The sequence below is a fragment of the Arvicola amphibius genome, chromosome 8 (assembly GCF_903992535.2).
Source record: "Arvicola amphibius chromosome 8, mArvAmp1.2, whole genome shotgun sequence".
Lineage (NCBI taxonomy): Eukaryota > Metazoa > Chordata > Mammalia > Rodentia > Cricetidae > Arvicola > Arvicola amphibius.
In genome coordinates this window covers 19,150,727-19,167,251 of record NC_052054.1, presented here as the reverse complement: position 1 = coordinate 19,167,251, position 16,525 = coordinate 19,150,727, and the positions used below count along the sequence as shown (strand labels likewise).

Genomic DNA, 16,525 nt, shown 5'->3' with positions numbered 1-16,525 from the left:
GCTAGATAATTTTTCATAATTCCTAAATCCACAGATCTGTTTAAACAAAAATATTCAGCAGTTTTTGTGAGTTGTAAGTAACATAAATTAAAAATGTAAAAATGTTTCACTTTTGATTCATATCTGCACACTTTGTTGAACCATTGTCACAACTAAGTTATTACACTTACCCATTAATCCAAATTTCTTCCTTTTCCTTATTCCTTAAGGTTTTCAAAAAGGTGTTATGTAAACCTTGGAAATAGCAAAGAACAGGCTGATTGTTCATAAAGTAGGAAATGATCTCTAATCTGAAATGTTGAGTACCCATATGACAATAAATGGAAAATTCTGCAATTACTTCATAGGACGGGATTCAGTCAAAACGTAGGCACACACAAGTTGTACAAAATTGCCTTCAAGCTATATTACAAGGTATAGCTGTGATTTAAACCAATGTTGTCTTTAGACTCATGTCCTATTCCAAAAATATCTTATTATTTATATACTACTATTTCAAAATGTGACAGTGTCTGAAATCTAAAACACTTTAATCCCAAGAATGTCAGAAAAGTGATACTCTGACTGCGCTATAAAATTATTTTGCTGGTTAAATAGGTATGTCTGTAGTTCATTGTAATAAATTCACACAAATCTTTTTGAAAGAGTATATTTTATCATGAGATATTAGAAATTATGAATGTCTAAACCTTAATGTCTGCCTGAACTTTAACTCTAAAAAGGAATAAAAATGAGCTATATTTCATTGGTTAAATATGTATTTTCATCTTGCAGAATCTCTGTATTGAAATTATGCATTTAATGAGATAACAAAGATGCGTATATACGCTCTTGCCAGATGCCTAGCATTGCATTCGTACATATAACCTTGTAGTAGTTATTCTCAGTTTGTATTATTTGTTGTTATTAATAATATTATTGGTATAATTGTTTGAACATTATTATTATGGTTGAATATTGACTTAAAAGTTAGATCTGTGATGTACGCATGGGTACACAGTGGATAATGTAGCCAGATTTGGAACATGTTCTTACTTCAGAATCCATTCTCTCTTTACCATGCCTTACTGTAAAGCTATATGTTTGATATACAAGTTGAATTAGCATGATCAAATATTGATGACAGTGAATAGATGAATCAGATTATTTCATTGTCAGTTTTGCCTTTTCTGATTATAAATATAATTATTTTATATTTTCCTTTTAAAATTATGTATATAATTATTATATATAATAAGCACACTAATTACCTCATAAGTAACTATGTAATACAGTCAGGAAAGGATATCAGATACTCTAATTTTCTTCCTGTTTGTGTTTTCTTTTTCAGGGTTACATTTTGCCATCTACCTTTCCAGAGTAAGTGGCTCTATGTGGGCACTGAACGAGGTAATATACATATTGTCAATGTGGAGTCCTTCACACTCTCAGGCTATGTCATTATGTGGAATAAAGCCATTGAACTGTAAGTCTGAGCCAATATTCCGTATCTGAAAGTATCATGTATTAGTATCTTATAGCTTTATGTTAGTGAATCCATGTGGGATTGAGATATCAGGCATTCGTGATATTAGATATAATTCTTTTGTTTTTTTAAAATAAATATCCTATTGTCAGGACGGTTATTAAATTTAAGCCCTTTATATCCATATATATTTATAAATGCATAATATATGTTTTCATCTGTATATAAACTTTACATTTAATAGTTTCAATGCTGTAGTTATCCTTGCTAGTTTGAAAACATTCATTTTTCTTTTATCTTCTAATTCAATTTTTTCTTAACCTTCTAATTATATGTCTTTTATATCTTCTAATAATTATGCAATGTAAATGTTTATTAAAATTAGTGTATCCCCACGATTAACAAAAATCGGATTGAACTGTGGTGCCCAGAATCTCTAATGCAGTTTGTACTTCCCGAAAGGTTTTTGTGTCGACTGTTTCTGTGAGTTCCACTTACAGTCTTTATATGAGGACAAAGGTTAAAGCTGTTTGCAAAAAACTCTTTTTAAACACATTCTACAGTTTTAATCTTTTAAAACAGAAGAACTTTGTATGACGGGACATTCTTCCCTTTCTTGGAAGTGTGGGTTTCCCGTTTGTTCTTTGTGTTGATCATGACACCTAGTGAGCAGGGTGCTCTAAGCCTTCGCAGTGCTGAAGGGGTGCAGTGTCCCAGGCTCCAGCATTTATGAACAGGGACATGCTCTTCCCAGTGCTTGGACATAGTCCAGTAATATTGTTACTCTTTCTCTCTCTGGTTTAGGTGTAGGTACCATTCATTTCTGGGTTTTCAGAAAAACTAAAACAGATTTTTTTTCTGCTTCTGATAGGAGCTGTAGAATTGTTTGGGATATTCCAACTGACACCTAGCACTAAAGTTACATTGTTTTGAAATATTAATTTCACAATGAAAGGAGATTTTCTATGCCAAATTAAATGTTTGACTAAATTGAAGACCTCTTCTATATAGAAAAATGCAATTATAAAGTTTAACTTACAATCATATGAATTTCACCATTTTTTCTTTTATTGACAATGTAAATATTTTCTTCGTAAGTTAGTCTTTTTTATTGTGATGAATACTAAAACTTTTATTTGAGTAAAAAGCCTTATTTTTTTTTTCAGGTCATCTAAATCTCACCCAGGCCCTGTTGTCCATATAAGTGATAATCCCATGGATGAGGGGAAGGTAGAATTTTTTTCTAAACAAACATTTGTTAATTAATCCGTGCTGTTTTGACTTTTAAATATGCAAACTGTCCTAGGGCAGCACTGTTGCCTAAAAGTTGAGATTGGACCAAGGTTTGTATATCGACTAATGTAACGGCTTGTTATTCTTTATGAAGAACAAGTGGAAGAATTAGAATGATTTCTAATTAAAAGGGTTAAAAAATTTAAAGCATAAATAGAACTTAATAAATATAAGGTATTCATTTGTATTCAACAGACTCGGAATATTTTCCCTGATTTTCTGATAACATATGCAGGTATTTTGGGGGGATTGGGAGGGAGGGATTGTGATTCTTAATCTAGTTTACAGATTTATAATGCTTATCACATGTTACATTATCATAAATAGCTTCTACGGGTCAACTTCCTTAAGTTTTTCTTCATAAATAAGCCTGATTAATAATATAGAGACATTTTTGTTATGTTCTAAAAGTCTTGTTCAATTTTTTTATACTTATGCCGCTTTTATCTAGCTATTGTTAGCTTGGGTTAATCAATACATTTAACAATAATAAAAGTTCCTTTTCTGTGAATTTCTGTTTTCTTACACTAACCATCTTTCATGTAGTCCCACTTAATAATGGCACTTTCCTACCTGTATAATTTTAGAACATTAACCTGAATGAGCACCAGAAAGTTTGTCAGAAATCAATGATGGAAAACTTTATCTTGTGAAGGGATTTGACTCAATGTTTTCTTCTCTCGGTGAGAAAGGGCGAACCTATAAAATATTTACCACTATTCTCAGCTTGCCACCGAAACACAAATGCATACCTGGACTATTTCTAGTTGGCTAGTGACCATGGGTTATATGGCTGAAAGGAAGCATCACATACAGCAAATGTACAGGAGCCTGGTTATTGCTTTCTTTTTCTTTTACAAAAGATGTCTGTTTAAAAGCCAAGCCTCTGACTCGAAAGCCCAGAGAATTAGCAAGGTTCCCTTGACGTGGAGTTACTTCCTAAGTCATTCCAGCTTTTCGTTGTAGTGTCTCTTCTCATGAGGTCTGTCACAGTTGACGGCAATCAGCAATACTCCTTTTATTTCTTTTTCTCCATTGATTAAAAATTTTATATAATATATTTTACTCATTTCCTACCCTCCCTACTCCTCTCCACCACCCTCCCCAACAACTACTTGCATTCGCTTTCTCTTTTACACCTTACACACACTCACACACACAAAATAAAAATCAAAACACACAAAAAAATAAGTAAGACCCACAAAAACCAAAATAAAGTGAAGCAGAAAGCCCCTCCCCGCTCCACAAAGTGGAGTTTGTTTTGTGTTGTCTAACTGTTCCTGAGTGTGGAGACTGCCTTGACATGGTTGTTGTACCCAGTGATGCTCCATTGGAGAAAACCAGTTTGTGCATTCCCAGCAGGTATCAACTGCAAATAGCTTTCTGGACTTAGCGTGCGGTTTGAACCTGTGCAGATCTAGTGAGTGCTGCCTCAGTCTCTGTGAGTTCCTGTGTGCATCAGTTCCACTGGGTCTGGAAGACTGTGTTGCCTTGGAACCATGCACCACCCCTGACTCTCCCAATCTTTCCACCTCCTCTTCTGCATAGCCTTGAAGGGGAAGTGTCTGATGAAGATATCCCATTTAGGACTGAGTCCAACCTTCCTAGAGAGTCATTTTCATCTTGGTGGTTCCTTGTTTAAGTGTTGAGTGTGTCTGCACTGTCTGACAGGATGACTGAGTTTTCCTTAAACTGTAGTCTGGATTTCCTTATTTTTCACGGTATCCTCTCTAGAAGGCCGTGCTGAAGGCTTAGTCACTTTTCTCCAGTTGCAGACTGCTCTTTGCTGCCTCCTTGCTTTGGCTTCTGTCAGTCTTGTGTCCAGGGCTAGCTCACCACTACTGACTTCTCTATACCGTAAGGTCCAAATTAAAAGTATATATAAATAATGTCTGGCAAGATAATGCAAGATAATTGTTTTTTTTTTGGTTTTTTTTTTTTTTTTTTTTTTTTTGGTTTTTCAAGACATGGTTTCCCTGTAGTTTCTAGAGCCTGTCCTGGATCTAGCTCTTGTAGACCAGGCTGGCCTCGAACTCAGAGATCCGCCTGCCTCTGCCTCCCGAGTGCTGGGATTAAAGGCGTGCGCCACCACCGCCCGGCTGGCCAGATAATTCTGACAGAAAATATATTCTCTTCTACATCCATAGTACTTCAGCCATGCAAATGTTACATTATGCATGTTTCCCTGCCATGTTAGAAATGCATGCATATCACTGCTGCCATGAACCAAATAGAGCTGTGTTCATACTCAGTGCAACCACTTGTTTATGTGGTGGACGTTGAATTTAGGGCTTGCACATGCTAAACAAGTGCTCTACCAACAATCTAACAATAACTCCACGCTTTTTACTTACTTATTTGTTTTTTTATGCAGGATTTTACTGTGTAGCACAAATTGGCCTGGATCTCACAGTCCTTTTGTCTCAAAGGCTTCCCAAGTGCTACGATTAGAAGTGTTAACCACTATGCTTGGTTATAGAGGAGAAAAATTAGGACATTAGCAAGTGATTTGCAGAGTTTTTACATCTTTCTAAGTTATTTAACATTCTAGTAGCAACAGTTCTTTTTAAACGTATGTTAATTTCATATACATGTGTGAAGCTCTCTTGCATGTTGCATGTATGTTATGCATCTTGACCACATTACTCTCTATTACTTCCCCCTCCTCTCTCTAGACCTCATTTTCACCCTAAAAAGTCCCCATTCTGTTCTTACGTTTTTTTTATTTTTATTTTTAAATTACCACTGGGTCTAATTGGGTTGGCATTGACAACTTCCAAGTGCCTGTACCACTTATGGAAAATGACTCCCCCCCCCCACCTCAGCACCTTAACTGTTTGTAATTCCTCAGCTAGGATGGAGCTTTGGTTTTCCCTGTACCATGCCTGCTACAGTGTTGGCAGGATAGCTCTAGTTCAGGTGACCGCAGTGGCTGTGAGTTTATGAATGCAATAGCCATGTCCTGCCAGAAACATTTTCCCTTCCCCTGCCTTTCATATTCTTTGTGCTCCCTCTTCTGTGATGCTCACCAACTTAGTCTCTCTCTCTCTCTCTCTCTCTCTCTCTCTCTGTCTGTCTCTCTCTCTCTCTGTGGTGTGTGTGTGTGTGTTTATGTGTATTTGTGAGTCTGGGGGGCATGGCAGTGGTCATGATAAAGATGTCCCTTTTAGGACTAAACACTAAATAGTCATTCTCAGCACTTTGACCAGTTAGGGCCCCATACATTAACTGCCACCCACTGCCAAATGAAGCCTTCTAGCAGGAATAAATCGTGTGGAGATTTTCCGAGGACTTACATAACTGAGGTTCTTATTTTCCTTGACTTGCTTCTGCAGAGAAGATCTGAGAAGCTTGCAATCATTCAACCCTAACTTGTTGGACATAATTCAGACTTCATTTGGATGTTGTGTTAGGCTGAAAGAGGCTAAAGAGTACTGTGACCTCCTTAGATTATTAAAAATGTGAACAGTCAAAGCAAATTCCTTAAAGTTACAAGTCTGTGAAGTGGCACTCTCACATCCAGAGCTCTTTCTTTACCTATACCTTGAGCTGCTAACATAGTTTATCAGTTTGGAAATTTTTCCTCTTGTTATTTCTGAATGTCCTCCATCCTCTATGGGACATTGCCATATCTTGTATCCAAGCTTTCTGGAGGAAAGGAAACCATGGCAAGGTCTTTTCAGGAGTATGTATTTCACCTCTGATAGCTAATGTTCACCTCTCATAGCTAATGTTTAGCTCACTTTGTTGTCTTTCAGTCCAGGACCCCAGCCCATGGAGGGTGCTATCTACATTTAGGATGGTTTGTCCTACTCCAGTTAACATAAGCACGATAACCCCTTATAGCCATGCCTAAAGGCATGTCTCTTTGGTGATTCTAGAGCCTAGCAAAATGACAGTCAGTGTTTACAACTATCACACTGGGCAGGGGTATGGGGCCACAGATAGACAGTATACAATTTATAAGGCAAGAACATATCAGGCTCCATGACATATGTTAAAAGTATAATAGTGAACAAGATAGTTTTAGTCCTTACCCAATGAGCCAGTTTTATAGTCTAAGAGAATTCAGATGAAAATGGTATAGTAAAAACTAACCCTTCTGACTATCAAAGGATGGAGTATTACTGGAGCACAATGGAAGGCCATTGATGTAACATGTGGTCATTCAGGGAAGTCTTCCCCAGAGGCAGCTGCTATGAGCATATCTGATGATAAGTGGGGCTAATCAGGGGATTCCATTTAAACAGCACCCTGCCCCCCAGACAGGAAGGCAGCATGTACAAAAGTTAAATATGAGAATGCTTGGAGAAACAAATTCCAGAATCAGCAAATGGAGTGTGTTGGGCAGGAGAGGTGTGAGGGCCAATTTTGGAGAACTTAGTAGAAATCAGACAGTGATAAATCTGATAACTGTATAGTTGATTTTTTATTTTATCATGAATAGAATGGTGAGGCTGACAGATTTTAAATAGAAGCATACGTATTTCTTTTTCAGCTTCGGGATATCGTAGCCAGTCTTCCAATATATGGAATGGGTCAGAAAGGAGATCTCTGTATTTTTCCAGGAGGGAGGTACTAGGGTTGGGGAGGATATAAATGAGAGATATGCAGAACATCATATTAAAGTTAGTTAATGGTGTTTCTTGTTGAAGGCAGGACTAGCATTCATGATGACTGCCAGGTCTGGGACAGACAACTGATTCCTTGTGGTCATCAGGGCACACAGTATAGAGACTGTCAGGCTCCAGAGGGTGTGCATAGTGTAGAACATACATCTGGCTTTATGTTGGGAAGCAGTATGGTTATCGGAACCTTCAGCTTTAATTTCATGAAAGAATATGGGATGATTTATTGAAATTAATCAGTAGGTACATTGAGTGAAATTCCTTGATGATATATAGATCTTTGAAATTGTAATATCTCAAACACATATAAATGCACAATTTTATTAGTAATTTTTAGAAATGTATCAGCATATAGGCTCATGACTTCAAGAAACTTGCTTTCTCTTTGCACTATCACTTGTATTTTGAGTCGCTAATCATCAAAGGCATGTAACTCCGCCCTGCCATGTTCTCATTTGTCGTCTGTGTGATTAGTAACTCCCAGTGCAGGTGTTTGACTATATTAAAGTTTTATGCATGAAGCATATGAATGATTAGCTTTATTGTCCAAAATAAATATTTTATACAGAAAACAAGTCACTTCTCAGTAAGGTGTTCTTTCCTTTCCCCAGCTTTTGATCGGCTTTGAGTCTGGAACAGTTGTCCTCTGGGACCTCAAGTCGAAGAAGGCTGACTACAGATACACGTATGATGAGGTAACAGCAATGCTGTCCATAAAGATCTTGACATTGCTATAGCTCCCAACAGCTTTTCAAGGAATTGGATTTTCAGTCTTGGCTTAGATTTGATGTTAGGGTAGTTACAGAAGTTTTTCTAATTGCATTAAGATACATTCATATATATATATACATACATATATATATATATTCCATTAGTAATACATTCATATCACCTTCCTTTCCAAGGAGTTAGAGCACACAGTGCATTGTTGGTATCAGTCATCAGTGAACCTTCTGAGTCATGGCGCTCTCTCTGAGAAACGTTGTTGTACCCGCAGCTCATGTAGCTGCAGCAGTCCTCGTGTGCTCCTTCTGCAGAGCATTCGGTGCTTTGAGGACTATCCATTTCTCTAATATTTCCCCTTCACTAGATTCAGGTTGCACCGCTCAGCAGTCATATTCCAAACAATACATGTGTTTTCTCTTTTTAAAAAAATACTTTGAATAGCTTTGGTTAACTTCTCAACACTGATCACATTCTATGGAAATAACTTCACGGTAGTATATATAAAGGTAAAAGTTATTTTATTTTTAATGTAATTTTTATTTTATGTGCATTGGTGTTTTCCTACATGTATGTGTATGTGAGGGTGTAAGATCCTCGAGTTACAGACAGTTGCAAGCTGCCATTGGGTGCTGGGAATTGAACGTGGGTCCTTTGAAAGAGCAGCCAGCTCTCTTAACCACTAAGCCATCTCTCTAGCCCCCGTAAAAGTTATCTTAAAATTGAGGTTTTATAGTGACTTAAGTATATTTGGAGTTATTTGCCTAACTACTCTATTTCAAATTTTGGTAGAAATATTTTGAATCAGAAATGTGTATTAAATGTTCACATGTACACTCTGTGTTGCTAATCATGTAAATGTTTTCATCCAACCTGAATTAAAATGCTGTATAATTTTAGCTTAAATTTATAAGCACACAAAGAACCCAAATAAGGAGACATTGAAATAATTTAAAGTGTTGGCTGTAATTGTATGATAGACTTTTTTGTGCATTTACGTTAACTGCTTTCTTGCTGTGCTGTGCAGTTCCCATAGTTCAGCAGGGCACCTTTGAAAGTCAGCTGACCATTAAGAATGAAAAGTGCATCACGCCAACTCGAAAATAAGAAGTTCAAAGCAAACCTCAGGAATTGATTTTCTAAAAATATGATTTTATAGAGAAAAGTCACAATTTAGAGGGAGAAAATAGAGGAAAAACTCGTCAGTCACATAAACTTTCTGGATGTGGATTAGAAGTATAATATTCTAATCAGAAAGGATCTTCTCATGGGTCTGAAGAGATAGCACAGGAATTAAGGGTCTCCTTGGGGTACTGGAAAGATGGTTAAGAGCCCTGGGTGCTTTCCAGAGGACCCAGGTTTGATTACCAGCATCCACACGGGGCCACACAACTCTCTGTAATCCCTATTTTCAGACGATCTAGTGTCCTCCCTGGCCCCTGGGTACACTAGGAGCACACTAGTTTACAGACGTACACAGAGGCAAAACACTAATACACATGGAATAAAGTAATTCAAAGGAAACGAGTATGGTTTTCTCAGATTAAAAATTGCCTCCATAATTATTCTGAGGTATTGAAAATAAGCTTTGATGTTCATCCTGAGGAGTTTTCATTGATCATAATCCTTAATAAAAATTTTGAATTTTAGGATAGATTTTTAGCTAATTAAAACAAATCTTTTATCTCAGGGTGGCTGATTCCTTCCATCAGGCATTGTTTGTAGTAACTTGGTAGTTTATGTTTTGGTGGGGCTGATTCTGATATGCTCTAAGAACACTTTGCCTGAACTTGTTGTATGTCATATTGTATATGTCATTGTCACAGTGTCCTAATGTATGCTTAAGAAATGCATTATTAGGAGGAATTAAACAGTTCTATTATGAAATGTCTTATTTGTATTGTGGGAGGACTAAGTTATTTTGAGAATGTAGTTAATATATTGTCTAGCTTGGAAACTATAAAAATTTATTAAAATCAATTGCCAAACCATTTGTCACTAGTATGATAATAGAATTGTTCACCCTGTGTAGGCTATTCACTCTGTGGCTTGGCATCATGAAGGAAAACAATTTATTTGCAGTCATTCTGATGGCACTTTGACCATATGGAATGTGAGGTCCCCTGCTAAACCTGTACAGACCATCACTCCTCATGGTAAGGACGCCTCCATGTTAAAGACTGCCCAAATTGTGATAGACTGTTGTATGGTTTGGGGGAGTTGATTTTGATTTAGTGAAGAATATTATGATCATTTCATGGAACTAATATTGTGATATTGCCTGAACATCATGTCTTCATCTGTCCAAAGGCAGATCATGTTGTTAATTGTAAGAGACTTAACTTTTGTCTTCTTAAAATTGCCACAAGCTGTTGATGTATATGTGACAATGTCATTGAAACATCAAGTTTGCTCATATTCTCATTCCTTTTACTCTTAAACTGGACCTTGGGAGCTCATTCCAGTGCTCTGATGTAGGTCTCTACTTCTGTTTCCATCTGTTGTTGGACAAAGGTTCTATGATGATATTTAAGATAATTTGACTACAGGGCAAGTACTCACTAATAAGTGGATACTAGCTATAAACAAAAGACATTGAGCCTATAGTTTATGATCCAAGAGAAACTAAGTAATAAGGTGAACCCAAAGAAAAACATATATAGACCCACCTGGAAATTGGAAACAGACAAGATTGCCTGACAAAATTGGGAGTATGGGGGCAAGGGGGTAGAAGGGAGGGGAGAAGGGGAAGAAGAGGGAAGACAGGGAAGGTTGAGGCGAACTTGAGGGAATGGGATAGTTGAGATGGAGAAAGGACAGAGATGAGAGCAAGGAAAGAGATATCTTGGTTGAGGGAGCCATTATGGGGTTAGCAAGAAACCTGGCTCTGGGAAAATTCCCAGGAATCCAAAAGGATGACCCCAGCTAAGACCCTAAGAATAGAGGAGAGGGTGCCCGACTGTCTTTGCCCTATAGTCAGACTGATGATTATCTTAAATAAGACTGTTTCTTAAATACAAAGAATCAAAAGGCAGAAGAATGGATACATGGAGGACTTTTGAAGCTTCCTGTATTTCAGCTCCCCATGGCAGGGTTGTGTTAAGTCTCTGGCTGCAACCATCACATCTGGCTTCTGGAGCTCCAAGAGAAACACTTAGGGATTCTTTTGGAGTGGTCAGGACTAGTATCTTTCAGTTCTTGGGGCATACCCAGGGGAATATGGACTTTCAACAATACATCATATATCATATTCTTCTTGCCGTATAGTCAGAGCCCAGATTCCACCTCATTCCTAGTCTTTAGTGCTTGAAATGAGCTTCATTTCCTCACTAAATAAGCATGGTAAATTCTCTCAGTCTATTATTTCAAAATAATGTTATTAATATTGGCATTATGTTTTTCCAGTTGGCCAACTAATTTTTTTAGAAAGTCATATCCTAATTGGAATATAATTTGAGCACTAAGGTAACATAAAATTTACTAATAGTAGTATTAAATTCAGTAAAATAAATCAGACAAAACTAATACTATATTTTATCTAACCCTAAATTATGGAAATAATTTTCATCATGTGACTAAATAGACAAATAAAGATATTTCTCATTCTTTTCAGTATGCAAAAATATTTTGTTATGGAACCAAACATACAGAATTGGGATAGTTCTGAGTTATATATAATATAATAAATTAACTATTATAGGCTAATTGTCAGATTCTTTTTTTAAATGAACCTTACTCAACAGATGTTTATTGAGGACCTCCAGTCTCTCGTGGATCAGTTACTAGAATGTTATCAGCCTTGATAAACTTTCACAGTCAAGTAAAGTGATTGATAAACTGGTAACTGCAAACATTTTAACAGCTGTTGATAAAAGCATATGTAATACTATAAGGCTATGTTTTTGGACTGAGGATAAATAGGAATATTTCACAAATTCAGTATATTTAAGCTGGATCTTGAAGAAGAGGGGTATTATGAAGTAGAAAAGAGAAGCACAAGATTATTTTAGTGAGAATATATAAAGGAACAAAAGGATAAAAAGCAGGGCATTATTGCAAATCAATACTAGCCTATCTTCACAAGTAGAGGAATTTTGACAAGAATGGGTAGAGCTTTGACAAGTAGCAGGAATGAAAACAGAGCTATGTGTGATGAAGAATATACATCAGAGTATAATGAAAATTTGAACCTCATGCCCAAGATGTAGTAAATGACATTTCAGTGGTACACATAAAATTGACATCTTGAACATGACTATAATGCTAATACATCGGGACAACCTGACTTGGCTGCCAGTTAGTGATCAGTTGTATTCAGAGTAAATAAGGATGGTTTCAGTATTGGCAGGGGAAAATGGATATGCATGATGAAATTCTGGAATAAAATGTCAGTAGGTCTTAGACCAACTCATTGTAGCTAGATGACCAAAAAAGTTAAAGAAACGTAATAATTATCTTTCTGATAAGAAAGAAAGAAGATGTGGAGTAGGGTTATTCTGATTTATGAAGCTGTATTTTATAATCAACCAGATATTTTCAGTGTTTTGACAAGGCAATCAGTTTACAGAGTTCAAAGAACTGTCCTGTGCTTTTACTTAAGTAAGCTTACAAATTAATAAAAATAAAAGACTGAATGCTAAAATACAATATTAGCAATTTCAAAAGATAGTTGAGCAAGAAAAGGAGATAGAACATTCTTGTCCCTAGCCAGTTTTTATAGAAGATATACAAACGTAGTCTCAGAAAACCTCGGTCAGTGCACTAGTGGGCTCTAAATACTGACAGTGTTTGGGGCTGGAGAGTCAACTTAGTGAGCACCACTCGTGTCAGGCAGTTCACAGTCACCGCGACTGCAGTCCCAGGGGATCTTGCATCTATAGACACCGGCCATGATGCTGTAGTTCTGTCCTTGTACACATGCCCTCTTAACCAGTCCTTTTGTGTCTGTGCAATAAATGCTTAGAAATGCAGTTTCAATACATAAAAGCTAAACAGATTTACTTCTGTTTCTTTATTATTATTATTTTTATTGAGCTCTACATTTTTCTCTGCTACCCTTTCTACCTCTCCCCTCCCCTTCAACTCTCTCCCAAGGTCCCATGCTCTCAATTTACTCAGGAGATCTTGTCTTTTTCTACTTCCCATGTAGATGAGATCTATTTATGTCTCTCTTAGGATCCTCATTGTTGTCTAGGTTCTCTGGGATTGTGATTTGTGGGCTGATTTTCTTTGCTTTATGTTTAAAGACCACCTATGAATGAGTACATGTGATAATTGTCTTTCTGGGTCTGGGTTACCTCACTCGAAATGTTTTCTTGCTCCATCCATTTGCCTGCAAAATTAAAGATGTCGTTATTTTTTCTGCTGTGTAGTACTCCATTGTGTAAATGTACCACATTTTCCTTATCCATTCTTTGGTTGAAGAGTATTTAGGTTGTTTCCAGGTTCTGGCTATGATAAGTAATGCTGCTATGAACATATTTGAGCACATGTCTTTGTGGCATGATTGAGCATCCTTTGGATATATACCTAAAAGTGGTATTACTTGGTCTTGAGGAAGGTTGTTTCCTAATTTTCTGAGAAATCGCCATACAGACATCCAAAGGGGTTGTACCAGCTTGTATTCCCACCAGCAATGCAGAAGTGTTCCCTTTACCCCACAACATCTCCAGCATAAGTTGTCATCGGTGTTTTTGATCTTGGCCATTCTTACAGGTGTAAGATGGAATCTCAGAGTTGTTTTGATTTGCTTTTTTTTTTTGATGACTAAGGATGTTGAACATTTCCTTAAGTGTCTCTCAGCCATTTTTGATTCGTCTGTTGAGAGTTCTCTGTTTCGGTCTGTACTTAATTTTTTGTTTTTTTTTTTTTTTTTTTTTTTTCCAAGACAGGGTTTCCCTGTAGTTTCTAGAGCCTGTCCTGGAACTAGCTCTTGTAGACCAGGCTGGCCTGGAACTCAGATCCTGCCTCTGCCTCCCGAGTGCTGGGATTAAAGGCGTGTGCCACCACCACCCAGCATGTACTTAATTTTTTTATTGGATTATTTGTTCTTTTTATGACCAATTTCTTTTTTTTTTCTCATGGTTTATTTTTTTTTATATTTAAAAATTTCCATCTCCTTCCCTCCTCCTCCCCCCTCCCTCTGCTCCTCCTCCCCCTTCCCTCCCCTCCTTCTCCCCCTTCCCTCCCCTTCCCTCCACCCATACCTCCCCTCCCTCCCTCTCAAGGCCAAGGAGCCATCAGGGATCCCCACTCTATGCTAAGTCCAAGGTCCTCCCAACTCCCCCCAGGTCCAGGAAGGTGATCGACCAAGATGAGAAGGCTCCCACAGAGCCCGTCCATGCAGAAGAATCAGAGCCCAGCGCCAATGTCCTTTGCTTCTCAGTCAGCCTCCGCTGTTGGCCACATTCAGAGACGGGTTTGGTCGCATGATCCATCAGTCGCATTCCAACTGGAGTTGGTGATCTCCCTTTAGTTCTGTCCCACCGTCTCCATGAGTGAACGCACCCCTCACATTCCTGACTTTCTCCCTCATGTTCTTGCTCCTTCTGCTCCTCATCAGGACCTTGGGAGCTCAGTCCAGTGCTCCAATGTGGGGCTCAGTCACCTTCCCCATCTGTCGCCAGCTGGAGGTTCCCTCACGGTCCTGACTTTCTTTCTCATGTTCTCCCTCCTTCTGCTCCTCATCAGGACCTTGGGAGCTCAGTCCGGTGCTCCAATGTGGGGCTCTGTCATTTTCTTCTTCTATCGTCAGGTGGAGGTTCTATGGTGATATGCAAGAAATTCATCAGTATGGCTATAGGAACTGGCCTTTTCAGGCTCCCTCTCCTCAGCTGCCCAAGGAACTAACTGGGGGCGTCTCCCTGGGAACCCCTCTAGGGTCAAGTCTCTTGACAACCCTCAGGTAGCTCCTTAAATTAAGATATATTCTTCCCTGCTCCCATATCCACCCTTCCTATATCCCAAGCACCCCATTCCTCCAAGCTCCCCCCGTTCTCCCCTTCACATTTTTCTCTCCCCATCTTCCCTTGGCTCAGTCTCGCCCAACCCTCAAGTTCCCAATTTTGCCTGGCGATCGTGTCTACTTCCAATATCCAGGAGGATTACTATATCTTTTTTTGGGAGTTCACCTTCTTATTATCTTCTCAAGGATCCCAAATTTATAGGCTCGATGTCCTTTAATTATGGCTAGAAACCGATTATGAGTGAGTACATCCCATGTTCATCTATATTTTGAAGATCAGACCTCTGTCTGATGTGGGGTTATCGAAGATCTTTTCCCATTCCGGAGGCTGTCGTTTTTTCTTGTTGACCATGTCCTTTGCTTTACAGAAGCTTTTCAGTTTTAGGGGTTCCCATTTATTAATCGTTTCTCTCAGTGTCTGTGCTGCTGGGGTTGTATTTAGGAAGTGGTCTCCTGTGGCAGTGTGTTCAAGTGTACTTCCCACTTTCTCTTCTATGAAGTTCAGTGTGGCTGGCTCTATGTTGGGGTCTTTGATTCATTTGAACTTGAATTTTGTGCATGGTGATAGATATGGATCTATTTTCATTCTTCTACTTGTTGATATCCAGTTATGCCAGCACTGTTTGTTAAATATGCTTTGTTCCATTTTATATTTATTGCTTCTTTGAAAAAACAAGCAAAAAACAGACTCTCTCTCTCTCTCTCTCTCTCTCTCTCTCTTCCTCTTCCTCTCCCTCCCCCTCTTTCTCTCTTTCTCTCACTCTGAACAATGACAAAGGAAAGAGCACACATGAAGTACAGAATGTGGTTAGGGACTCGGGCACAAAGCTCCAGTTGTCAGAGTCCCTAGAGTGTGCTGGGCTGGGAGTTTCTAAGAATCCTCAAGACTCTTTCCAACTTCCATGGTTTGTCAGGAGAAATGTAATGACACGGAGAGTACTACTCTTTCTCTTTTAAAAAAGGGAGGGTAGATGTGTTCTTTTTCTGTTTCTGTCATGAATCTCTAAAATTAGATAATGAATAGCAATATTTTTAAAGAAAAATATTTATTGCAATAGGTTGGTTTATAATCATTTTTCTTTAGAAGAAATGTCAATGAATTTATTAACAATTTAATTTTGCAGGCCATGGTACTTGGGTGAAAATGTGATAGAGATATATTATTTTTCAAATTGTGCTATTTTAAAATGTTTATTCACTAAGCAAGTTGAAACTATACTACTTATCAGATAGCCACAGTCAACATGTGAGAAGGCTACCATGTTCTGTTGCTAAGATTTAATCCCATAAACATTAGGTTATTCAATTTGTTTGCCTTTTTGACAGTATTTCACATAGTAATTTGATGTCATGATTATAAAATGTTTTATTTCATGCTAAATATTTCTTTCAAAATTATTTTAAAACATTTATTGATGGGTTTCATTATATTTCATTTTTAATCTTAATTAG

General features: G+C 37.7%; 1 protein-coding gene across 5 annotated transcripts in view; it reads left to right on the top strand.

Annotated features, from left to right (window-relative positions):
- Positions 1–16,525, top strand: part of Stxbp5 (syntaxin binding protein 5) — a 138,639-nt gene that overhangs the window by 47,785 nt on the left and 74,329 nt on the right. For all 5 annotated transcript variants that reach the window (XM_038338744.1, XM_038338741.1, XM_038338743.1 and 2 more), the window contains exons 5-8: positions 1,331–1,465; positions 2,632–2,695; positions 7,998–8,081; positions 10,142–10,265. In XM_038338744.1, the coding sequence (XP_038194672.1) occupies positions 1,331–1,465; positions 2,632–2,695; positions 7,998–8,081; positions 10,142–10,265 (407 nt within the window). The remainder of the gene's footprint in view (positions 1–1,330; positions 1,466–2,631; positions 2,696–7,997; positions 8,082–10,141; positions 10,266–16,525) is intronic.